The 12,720-nt window shown below is 36.1% G+C and overlaps 1 protein-coding gene and 1 non-coding gene across 2 annotated transcripts; one reads left to right on the plus strand and one right to left on the minus strand.

The window, feature by feature from the left end:
- Positions 1-2,188: 2,188 nt before the first annotated feature.
- LOC131178256 (small nucleolar RNA R71) lies at positions 2,189-2,295 on the minus strand. The gene has a single exon (XR_009147390.1). It is a non-coding gene; the product is annotated as a small nucleolar RNA R71 (small nucleolar RNA).
- Positions 2,296-3,034: 739 nt separating this feature from the next.
- Positions 3,035-8,726, plus strand: LOC110648189 (uncharacterized; the record flags this gene model as incomplete). Its single annotated transcript, XM_058143127.1, has 3 exons — positions 3,035-3,997; positions 7,269-7,308; positions 8,707-8,726. Coding segments are annotated over exons 1-3 (1,023 nt in total), but the record flags the coding sequence as incomplete, so codon positions are not given.
- Positions 8,727-12,720: the final 3,994 nt, after the last annotated feature.

Raw genomic sequence — 12,720 nt, forward strand, 5'->3', positions numbered from 1 at the left:
TATTTTAGCTTATTTGTTAACTTTAGATACTTTATATTTGATTTTCGTAATTTTGTTATTTTTGATAGGATTTTGTGGCAAATCGAAGATCAATGAGTCCATTAGGAAGTGATTTGAAGAAATTTGGAGCCCTTTAAGCATAGAGGAAAGTTGAAGAAATCAAGCCTTGAAAGAGCAAGTTAGCCGAAATTTGCTTGAGACTTTGCTTAAGATCCCGCTTAGGGTAAAGTAGCAGTGCTTGAGGTGCAGCACAAGTCAAGCATGAGCAGAAAAGTTTACCTTACTCTAAGTTTGCCGAGATTTGCTAAGGGTCTGCTTAACCTTAAGCAGACAGTGCGACCAGAAGCTGAAATTTGCTGAGAAGTTACTTAGGGTTAAGCCGAACCCTAAGCAGACTGCCCAGAACGTGAAAAATGTTGCTAACTTGGATAATTTTACATCTCATTTCCTATCCACTCCTTGGCTCTTATTTACTTTTAGGGTAGCTTTTTAGGACCATATAAATTCATCATTTCCTAATTTTTGCCACAAGAGGAAAGGGAGGAAAGACAAAAAGGAAAGAAAATTTAATAGAGAGAGAGAGAAGACGCCATTTTCTTTTGGGAAGGAGCTGCTGCACCAGTTTTGGAGCTCCAGAAACCAGAGATTTTGGCTCTTCTACCTGAGTTTTTTTCTATTTTAGTCCTTTTATCATGTTTTTCTTTACTTTTCCATTAACCTTTCTTGTAAATACCATCATGAGTGAGTAAACTCTTTCGATTTCAGAGTTGGGAAATATGTTTTAGATTAATTTGTGGATTTGGACTGGGTATTTCCTTATTTTACATAAATATGAGTTTTGATTCCTTCCTTGTGTGCTTGATTTACTTGCCTAATGTTGGTACCCATTGGGTATTGTGTTAATCTTTGATTGAAGGACCGAAAGGTGAAAGTCATTTATAGATAATCAAGGATTGGAACTTAAAATCACCTAGATTTAGAAATAAACTAGGATTTTAAGAGGAATTAATTATTGGTTACAAAACTTAATGGGTTTTAAAGTAATCAAATAACATACGAAAGTAGGTTTGGTTATTTTAGAACACACTTTGGTTTGCTTGAAAAAAGATATCAAAGGAATTTAGAATCAATTTCCTTCAAACTTTATTTTTCCCTAAAAATTGGAATGCCCAAGACAAATCCCAATTAATTTATGCATAAACCCCCAACTCTGGAATCACTTTTACCATAATTAGACTTTCATTTAAATTACCCATTGTTAATTTAGTTTAATTGCAAACTAGATCTAGAATTTATTTGTTTGCTCTTTACCCATTCCAATTAGATTAATCAATTTACCTTGCTCATTTACATTTACCAATTATTCATTAATCATTAGCCCAAATAATCGCTTCATTCATAGTTTGGCAATCAAACAGCAAATCTTCGTGGGAACGATACTTGATTCATCACTTTATTATTTGAGACGACCCGTATACTTGCGGATAAGCCACATCAAGTTTTTGGCGCCGTTGCCGGGGATTTGATTTTTTGTTTGATATTGAACAATTGTTTGTTTGGTTAATTTGGGCATTTTATTTTATTTTCTTTTTACCATTTTACTTTGAGAATTTGTTTATTTTGTTTTTTTCAGGTACTTTATTTTATGAGAAGGACAAAAAGTGAAGAAATCAATCTATTCTTTGATCCAGAAATATAAATGACAGCAAAAGCTTTAAGAGCAGAATCTAAGAGGAGAAAAGCTGAAATTAAAGCTCAACAACAACAAGAAAGAGCATAAGAGCAAGAGCAATTACAAGAAGAAATGGCCAACATCAATAACAACCGCTCTATGAAGGATCATGCTTATCCTAACATTGGGGATTTCATGCCAAGTATCACAAGACTAAGAGTAGAAGCTAATAATTTTGAACTGAAGCCTGCACTCTGTCAGATGGTACAACAATCACAATTTGGAGGAAATCCAAGTGAAAGTCCACATGTGCATCTAGCACACTTTCTTGAAATCAGTGATATGTTGAAGATAAATGGAGTTTCTGATGATGCAATTCGACTCAGATTATTTCCTTTTTCTCTGAAGGACCGAGCTAGAGAGTGGTTACATTCTTTGCCACCGGGTTCTATCACAACATGGGATGAACTTTCTCAAGCATTTTTAGCTTAATATTTTCCACCAAGCAAGACAGCTAAGCTAAGAAATGAGCTGACTTCTTTCAAACCTAGAGATGATGAGAGCTTGTATGAAGCATGGGAGAGGTACAAGGATTTGCAAAGGAGATGTCCACATCATGGGATTCCTAAGTGGATGCTTGTTCAACACTTTTATAATGGAGTTTCACCAGCTATTAGAAGTACAATTGATGCATCTTCTGGAGGTGATCTTATGGAAAAATCTGAAGATAAAGCTTTTTCTGCTCTTAATAAAATTGCTTATAACAACTACCAATGGAGTTGTGAGAGGAATGAGATCAAGAAACCAGCTGGTATGTTTGAGCTTGATGCCATGAATATGATTAATGCTAAGTTTGATGCTTTGACAAGGAAGATGGACAAGCTAAGCATGAAAGTAGATTCTTCAGCTGGAGGTTCTAGTAATTCAGTAGAAGTTGGAGCTGCAAATGTCAATTGTGCAGTAGATTTTTCTGCACTTAATCAAGATTTTTCAAGTGAGCAAGTGGATTATGTGGGGAACTACAATCAAAGACCAGGTGGTAACTCATTTTCTGCAACTTATGATCCAGCATGGAGAAACCACCCCAATTTCTCTTGGGGAGGTAGACAAGGACAAAATCAGAATTTTCAGCAACCTTCTGGATATCAACAACATCAGAATTTTCAGCAGAATAGAGGTCCTCCTCCTGGAATTTCTAAACCTCAAAATGCACCTGCTCCACCTCTACCACAACAAGCACAACTAGATAAGACAGCTAGATTGGAAGCCATGATTGAGACTCTACTTGTGAGCCATCAAAGTCAACAAGAAATGATTTCTCAATTAGCATTTAAAGTGGATCAAATGGCAACACACAACAAGATGTTAGAGAATCAAATAGCTCAGCAGGCTAGCTCTTCAAATAGTAAAGCTTTTCGGAAGCTTCCTAGCCAACCTGAGAATCCAAGGGAGCAGTGTAATGTTGTTACTTTAAGAAGTGGAAAGGTAATGGGGGAAGAACACGAAATTGAAGTAAAGTTGAAAGAAAAGAAAGATGAGTGTGAGAGTGAATCCACTTCAACTAAAGCTAAAGCTAGTAAGGAAGCAAATGAAGAGAAAGAAGATAAAAAGAAAATAGAAGAGAAATATGTGCCTCCTGCACCGTACAAGCCACCATTGCCCTTTCCTCAGAGGTTTCATAAAGCACAATTAGATAAGCAGTTTGGGAAATTCCTTGAAGATTTGAAGAAGTTGTATATCAACATTCCATTCACTGATGTCATTTCTCAAATGCCTTCTTATGCTAAGTTTTTGAGGGAGATTTTATCAAATAAAAGAAGGTTGGAAGATTATGAAACTGTTGCACTTACTGAGGAGTGCAGTGCTATATTGCAGAACAAGCTCCCACCTAAGCTGAAAGATCCTGGAAGTTTTTCCATACCATGTCACATTGGAGAAACAAGTATTGAGAGAGCATTATGTGACTTGGGGGCTAGTGTTAGCTTGATGCCACTTTCCATATGTGAGAAGTTAAAGGTTGGAGATCTAAAGCCCACAACTATTTCTTTGCAGTTAGCTGACAAATCTATAAAGTATCCAGTTGGGATTTTAGAGAATGTACCATTAAAAGTTGGGAAGTTTTTCATTCCAGTGGATTTTATTATACTAGAGATGGAGGAGGATGTAAGAATGCCTATCATACTTAGAAGGCCATTTTTAGCCACTGCAGGAGCTAATATAGATGTAAAGAATGGGAAATTGAAGTTGACAGTGGAGGAGGAGGAAATAGAGTTTAATTTATTCCAACATTCCAAGGAACCAACTGTGATGAATTCTTGTTATAGGGTAGATGTTATAGAGCGTGATGCTGAAACTGAAGTTACTAAACTAGAGGAAAATCAAGCTATTCCAATGCAATGCAATCAGCATAAAGTGCAAAAGAAAAAGTCAGCTTCACCATCTCATTTGATTAACAATGAAGCTTCAAAAGTTAAGCTTAAGCTTCCATCAAAATCACTCAAAAGAGCAGATTCATCTAAAGTTTGTAAGAATATTCTTCAAGACATAGTTGGGATTCTGAACAAAGCAATAGGTATTTTCACATACAATGGGAAAAAGTTGAAGTATAAATTCATTTCAGCACCTGTTGTGAAGGGAGGTAATATTTTCCAATTCCAACCACCATGAGCTTTGAAAAGAAGGTCAAGCTTAAGACCTTAAACAAGCGCTTCTTGGGAGACAACCCAAGCGTATCCTTTTATAGTTTATTAATTTTTCATTTCATTTCATTTTCCGTTTTTACCCTCATTAAACTCAAAAGTGACATTTGTTTATCTTTTGTAGGTCATTCATGAAGATTGGGCAAATTAACACTTGTAGCAAAAACAAAGAATTGAAAGAGAGCAAGCATAAAGCTAAATACTGCACTTTATCCAGTACCTGTGAACAGTAACACTTTTAAACTTGTGCTAAATTGCTGATATTGCAATCTACTTGATAGCAAATGTCTGATTTTGTGTCCTGTGTAAATTTTGTGAAATGCAACTTGAATGAGAATCAATTTTGATATTTAGGACTGATGTGAGCTTTATTGAGGTGCAAAAATAGTGTTTGTTAAGTTTTACCTTTTAGTGTATATATAGTTCTGTAATCTGTTAGGAATTTACATGTTTTTGTTTGAATTGCTGTTAGTTTTTATAGTCTGCAAATTTTTGTTACTGTTCATGCTACTGTTCATGCTACTTAAGAAGTCAATTCTTATGTCTTTTCTGAAATTTTTGAATGTTTGGAACTTGTCTCAAATGCTGCTGAAAATGTGCTTTTGGTATAAGTTTATAAAGGAGACCATTTCATTAAGTGTGCAAAAAGGCAGTCACAATTAGTGCCTCAATTGAACCATGCTTGTAAAAAGCTAAAAGAACATGTGCTATTCTTACTAAGTTTATGAGAGATGATGAGCATAAAATTTTCAATTTTGTGGTATTAATGTGAATTTGGTAATTGCTGAGGGTCATGATAGCATTCCATAGCTTTTGGACTATTTTTTGTAAGTAAAATCACAATTTTTTCCAAAACCTGCCAAAACTTGCTGATGATGTTGCTTACTAAGCAGTATCCTAAGCAAATTCTGCTGAACCCTATGCTTAAGCCCAAGCACAGCCCAAATTACCAGTTGTCTGCCCCACATTTTAAAAAGCCCAAAACTTCTACCATTTTTATGAAACCCTCACCCAAACTCCCGATAAGCCACAACTCTCATTCTACCGACTCCCTTCCCGCACCATTTTTTCCGGTAAATTTTTAAGGGAAGCTGAAAAGTCTCTTTCTCTTCATTAAATGGTGAGAACCAAAATGTGGTCCACCCACAAACCCAAACCCAGAAGATTTCGACACTCTGTCAAATCGAAAATGGGTATTCCATCCTCTCTACCCACAAACCCTAACCGCAGTCCCAGTCCACTGCTCCCTCAATCACCACCACCGTAAACGCCGCCGCTACCTCAATCGCCACCACCTCAATCACCACCACTACCCCAGGACAAACACCAACTCTCATTCCGCCAAACCCCCTCTTGCCACAAACTGAGCCGCAAAATGAGACACCCATTTTCGACACTTAGTTCCCAGAACCAATGCCTGAACCTGCGCCTACTCAAACCAAGTCTAAAGGTAAAACTAAAAAGGCTGCAAGTAGACCCAAGAAAGCCCCTATCAGAAAACGAAAAAGAGCACCCTCTATTCCTTTTGACCTAAACTCTCCACCTCAACCTTCCTCTGAACCAGTCAGCAAAAGGACTAGGTCCTCCTCGCAAATTCCACCACCAGCGGTCCAAACCCCTGTATCTCAGTCACCCTTAAACTCTCCAGTAGCACCTGCATCATCTACCAATGATATAGAGGAGGTAATTTCTCCATTACCTTGGGCTTTTAGAAACATGGATATGAAAAATGCTTATGACAGTTTAGTTTCTAAACCTATTTTGGCAAACAAATATATGGATGAGCAGATTTTAAAAGAGCTAGGCATTTATGACTCTGTATTTGCCTATTTAGATGCTATCAGCTAGACTAAGTTTGCTAGGACTAAGGAACCAGTGTACAAGGATTTGAACTTGGAATTTTTGAGTTCCTTAAGGCTGAATTTCAAAGCAACAGTACCTGAGCATAAGGATGTGATATATTTTCGATGTGCTGGCATTGATAGGGAGTTAGACATGGATGCTATGAATGCAATTTTTGGTTTTCAGGATTCGGGCTATAAAAATATTGAGTGGCAGTAAACTGTTTATGACCCTGTTCAATTCTGGAAAGATATTGCACCTTTTGGGGGTTATTATAGACAGAGGACTGCAAAAGCCTCTAGGATAGTTGATCATGTGTTAAAATACCTCCATAGGTTCATTTCTTACACTGTTTTAGGAAGGGGACACGATATGATTGTGGGTCTTTGGAGATTTATTTTTCCTGTGGTGTATGAAGGAGAGAAAACAAGTAAGCACAGCCCATTTCATAGCTACTCATTGGCACCAAATTGTCACAAAGCATACAAAAGGTAATATAGTTTTTGGAGGATATATAACTGCCATAGCCAACTCATTTAGCTTTGATGCTAGTCTATATAAGCTGCTGCCAGTTTCTGGTGAATCATATATAGACAACACAATGTTGCTGCACATGGATATTTGTGAGAAAGTAGGCCATACCTATGCTTTGTTACAGCAGCATCCTGAAGCTAGTGGTATTGCAGACCCCAGTGCCTTTGCACCAGTAGAACCCCAACCAACCACTGCCCCGCAATTTTTAGCAGACATTTTGTCCCTCTTAAGATCCTTGGAATCCAAAATAGCAAGTTTCACTGTCCAACCATCTGTTCCGTCACCTGACACCACAGATATCCTTGCTACCTTGAAGAACTTAGAAGTCAAAATTGATACCATGGGTCAGCAGCAGGTCAACCAAAAGAAGAAGCTAGAAAAGAAACTTTAAAAGAGATTTTCATCTCTTAAAAAGAAACATAAGCAACAACAAATTCAAATGCTGGAGCTCTACAACAAGTTGGCCCAATCTTACAACAATTTATATCATTGGGGCTAAGATATGCTTCAAGAAATGAAAGACCTCACAGAAAATTTGGAAACTGCTTCTGAAGCTTCAGACCACAATGAACCTACTGCAGAACCTGAAGTAGACCCTAATGCAGCAACAAAGCCTTGACAGCAGAGCTTGAACAGTAGCAGCAATTTAGTATTAGTTTTAGTACAGTACTAGTAGCAGTAACAGTACTAGTTTTTCAATTCAGTTTCTATTTTAGGTTTATTTTGTAATCTGTTTATTTTAATCTTCAAAATTTAGTAATAGTTGTAATACTTTGGTAATTAGTTTTTATAATTATACTTGCATTTCTTTCCTTTAGTTTACTTTATTTTATCTTATCTTCTGCTATGGACATAATTATTCTGTGAATGCTTTTTGGTCTAATTCTTGATTTAACTGTTAGATTTTATTTCTTTACTTTTTTTCATTTTCTTGCATATTATTTTTGCACTTTATCTTTTTCTTCAATCCTAATTTTGTTGACATTGATGAGTTGCACAATTTTCTTTGAGCTGCATATGTTTCACATCATTTGGAGGTAACAGCTTACCCTTTTACTATTTATGCTTTTGGTATGTTGCCAATGCTTATGCTTTCGCTCTACCCTACGCAGCAGCTTAAGCAACATCTTAAGCAGTGTAAATTCATACATTTGGGATACTTTTCCATATTTTTCTCTCTAAAGCTTCATTGTTAATATCATTGTGAGCTAATTTTCAAATACTTGAGCTTATGTTGATTTAATCCCCAATTGTATATATCTCATTAATTGATTAGTTCAAACAATTTTGCCCATCTTTGCATTCATTTTAAACATTGAGGACAATGTTTCATTTGAGTTTGGGGGTGAGGGCAAAATTTTTGCAAAATTTTTTAAAAAAATTTCCTTTCATTCATTTATTGCATTTCATTCATTCATATATAGATAATCCATATACTTATACATATACCACACACATGTCTATACCCATATACATACATTTGCATATAGTTTTCATATAGATTACACTTAGTTTTAATTTGATTTATGCATTCACTTTAGGATCATGCATATCATAAAAATAAATTTCTACCTTGTCCTTATATGATTGAGAATTACTTTGAAGAGAAATTAAGCTTACTTTTAAAAGGGTTTGATGGATTGAAAGTTCTAGATAGGTGCAAAGTTATTAGATTCTTGCTTTAGTTTATATCTTCTTAGCCAAGGGCCACCCAATCAATTGCGTTGACTTTGAGTGCCTAGAGAAAACTCTAGGGTGAGAAGTAACTAATTGATGTCTCACCAATCCTAGAACAATCTTTCTAAACCTTTTAAGGCGAAATCATAGCATGCACTTGAAAAAGAAATGATCTAGGCATTCTTTGAATTTTAAACCCATATTTTAGCCTTAACCAACCTCACTTCAAAATTTCCCTTTGGAACCAATTTGAGCATACATTTATCCCTCTTATTTCTTTGGAACCCACATTAATGCCTAGCCATAAACTCAAACACTTACCTACCCTCAATGAGAATAATTCTTTAAGTGATAGATACACATAAAAAAAAAAAAAGAAAAAAAAATATGTATAACAATTAGTTGGGAGAAGTGACTAAAATAAAAAGGCTAGCAAATTCAATTATGGTATGTAAAGTAATTCACCACCCAAGTACACAAAGAAATGAGTTTGGGGGTGAATTGAAAGGGACAATTGTAATTCAAAGTCAATGTTATTTATGTAGTCCCTCTAAAAGCTTCAAAATTATATGTTAGCATTGGTGAATAGTTGTAAAGTTCCTTCTCCCAATTGATTCAAAAAAAAAAAAATTTTGTGTCTTGATCTTTTAATAATTTGATTATTCTCATATTTTGTTACCCTTATCCCTTTCTTGTTAGCCACATTATCACCCCCTTAGCCCCATTATAACCCTTGAAAGTCCTTTTGATCTTTTGATGGTGTTTTGCTACATTAGTGGAGATTGGAATAGGAGAATTGCCTATGGGATTGTGATATCATTAATCCATTCATTTACTTCCATCATTATTTGAGACACTTTAGTTTGTAGATTACCCTATAGTCTATTTAGGCAGGATTATTCCTTGTGATTGATTTGTTTGGGCTTGATGATATGGATAATTGACCCAAGGCTAAGCGGTGATAACTTTGGTAAGGATTGAATTCCTTGCATCTTGAAAGTGGGTATATGGTGTGTTGGTGGCTAAAAGTAAGTTTGAGAGTTTGGATAAGTAATTTTCATAAATTTAAGGTAAGGTACCCCAAATTGCATTAATTATTTTTAATTTGCTTGAGGACAAGCAAAGATTTGAGTTTGGGGGAATTTGTTATACTCATTTCATATAGGCATTTTAGGATAGTTTTGCATTCATTTTGCCCTTATATTTTAGTATATTTTATGTTTTCAGCCTTATTTTAGCTTATTTGTTAACTTTATATACTTTATATTTGATTTTCGTAATTTTGTTGTTTTTGACAGGATTTTGTGGCAAATTGAAGATCAATGAGTGTATTAGGAAGTGATTTGAAGAAATTTGGAGCCCTTTAAGCATAGAGGAAAGTTGAAGAAATCAAGCCTTGAAAGAGCAAGTTAGCCGAAATTTGCTTGAGACTTTGCTTAAGATCCCGCTTAGGGTAAAGCAGCAGTGCTTGAGGTGCAGCACAAGTCAAGCATGAGCAGAAAAGTTTATCTTACTCTAAGTCTGTCTAGATTTGCTGAGGGTCTGCTTAAACTTAAGCAGACAGTGCGACCAGAAGCTAAAATTTGCTGAGAAGTTGCTTAGGGTTAAGCCGAACCCTAAGCAGACTGCCCATAACGTGAAAAATGCTGCTGACTTGGATAATTTTACATCTCATTTTCTATCCACTCCTTGGCTCTTATTTACTTTTAGGGCAGCTTTTTAGGACCATATAAATTCATCATTTCCTAATTTTTGGTAGGTCCTTGAGGATATGCTGAGGAGTTATGTCATTGAGTTTGAGGGAAGTTGGGATAGATACCTCCCACTGGCAGAATTTGCATACAACAATAACTACCAAGCTAGCATCCAAATGGCCTTGTATGAAGCACCGTATGGGAGGAAATGTAGAACTCCAGTGTGTTAGAATTAGGTGAAGATAAACTGGTAGGACCAGACCTGGTGAAATAGACTGAGGAGAAGGTAAAGCTAATCAAAGCCAATCTGAAGGTTGCTTCAGACAGACATAAATCTTATTCCAATCTGAAGAAAAAAGAAATAGAATATGCAGTTGGCGATAAAGTTTTCCTCAAGGTGTCATCGTGGAAGAAAAGGTAAGTTAAGCCCTAGGTTCATTGGCCCATATGAATTCATTGAACGTGTGGGTCAAGTGGCTTTCACATGTCATCTCTATGGAAGAAATTGAAGTACAATTGGATTTGACATATGAAGAAGAACCCATACGAATCCTGGCTTGGGAAATAAAAGAGTTAAGGAATAAGCAGATTCCGCTAGTGAAAGTGCTTTCCAAGCACCACAACACCGAGGAGGCAACTTGGGAAAGTGAAGAGACGATGAGGCAATAGTTCCCTCAACTGTTTGCATCAGGTAAATTTCGATGATGAAATTTAAACTAGAGGGGAAGAGTTGTAACACCCTCACTGTAGTAATTCTATACATTCTACTGTTCTGATGACCAGAGTCGGTCCGGACAGTTAGAATATGTGAAAAAATATTTAAACTAAAGTGAGTGTAACACCCTCTCGGTAGCAACTCCGTACATTCTACTGTTCCGGTGACCGGTGTCGGTCCGGACAGCTAGAACGTCCAGAAAAATATTTAAACTAAAGTCAGGAACCATAATTAACTCAAATATTAATAAGAAAAATTTAGGAAAAATTTTTGAAATAAAATACAACCAAGTTAAACGAGCCGGTGCCCAAGCGATGGGTAACCAGAGTGAAGTTGCGGTTCTCGCAACGAGGAGCCCTAGACCCGGGGAAAAATTTATAAAATAATTTTTGGGACTCCAGAAAAGGGTCATTGAGGTTCCTATGGCATTAGAATGTCAAGAAAATATTTAGAAAAATTTTTCAATCGGTACAGACAATTTTGACCCGTTAAGCCAAACGGAGGGCATTTTGGTCATTTCGCCTTCACAGGTGATTTTTGGCCGACTTGTCCAGTTAAGTAAATAATTATTATGATCTAAAATATGAATAAATAATGCTAAAAATTAAATTGAAAATGAGTAGAGAAGAGAAGAAAAAAAATGGAAGAAAATACTAATTATGACATCATATGATGTCATTAAACACTTACCCACCAATCACATTTAGTCAACACTTAAATTAACTAATAAAATATGTATAAGAATACAACAAAAGCTCCTAAAATTCCAGCAGCCATCACCTTCACAAAGCTCACCCGTAGCTTTCAAATTCCATAGCCAAACCTCCATTGATTTTCAACCAAAGCTTCATTTCTCTCCTCTTTTCACCATAATTCCTCCTACTCCTTTCACTAAAAATTATACCCACACCAAGGAGAAGTGTTTGGCAGCCAAGAAAACAAAAGAAAGTGAAGAATTAACAAGAGAAAATTCTGCCACTAAGGTTAGTGCTATATCTCTCCATTTTTCTCTTTAAATTTGAAGTTAGGTATATGGATTTAGTTAGAAATTCATGAAATCAAAAGAACATATCCATGTATGGACCACTTAAAAATTGTTGGCAGCCTTAGTGATGGAAGTTTTGACGAGTGTTGAATGAATTGAAGTTGTATATGGGTGGTCTTGAACATGAGTATGAGACATAAACATCATTAAGTATGTTGAATTGATGTATGTGCATTAATGGTTATTTGAGAATTAGGGTTTTAGAGAGAAATTTGGACTTTGTGTATGTGATGTTGAAAGAACATTTTAATGGTCAATTAGTGACCATTTGAGGTAATTTGACCATAATTTGAAGTGCATTAGAGGGTTACAAAGAGTTTTGGTAGGCTGCCTAAAGAGAGCAGAAATGAGGCTGTGAGTCCAGCCTGTTTGGACTGCCATATCTTTGGCTGTGTAGTTCCAATTGGTGTTTGGCCAATTGGACATGAAACTAGACTTATAATGGCACATTTTTGCTGAAGAAACCATGCCCAAAAGACCAAAGCAAGTGGACCAAAAGTTGGCCCCAATCCGGATACCCTGCAACAGCACCTGCAGAAATGACCAAATGAACAGTAACTGTTCATTTGGCCATAACTCACTGTAGAAATGGTCAATTGACCTGAAATTTTTACAACAACAAGTTAAGACATATACAAACAACTTTTATGAAGAAACCTACCCCAAATTATGGCCAGAACCTAACCCAAATGGCAGTCACAGTCACTGTTCATGTTACTGTAGATTTGGTAATTCTGCAGTTTTGGCAATCCGGCTAGCTATGGTTTTTGGACCATATCTGGAGATACAAAACTCCAAATGGAGTGATTCAAAAAAAGAAATTCAACTAGACAAAATAAGGA

Source organism: Hevea brasiliensis, chromosome 2, assembly GCF_030052815.1.
Source record: "Hevea brasiliensis isolate MT/VB/25A 57/8 chromosome 2, ASM3005281v1, whole genome shotgun sequence".
Classification (NCBI taxonomy): domain Eukaryota; kingdom Viridiplantae; phylum Streptophyta; class Magnoliopsida; order Malpighiales; family Euphorbiaceae; genus Hevea; species Hevea brasiliensis.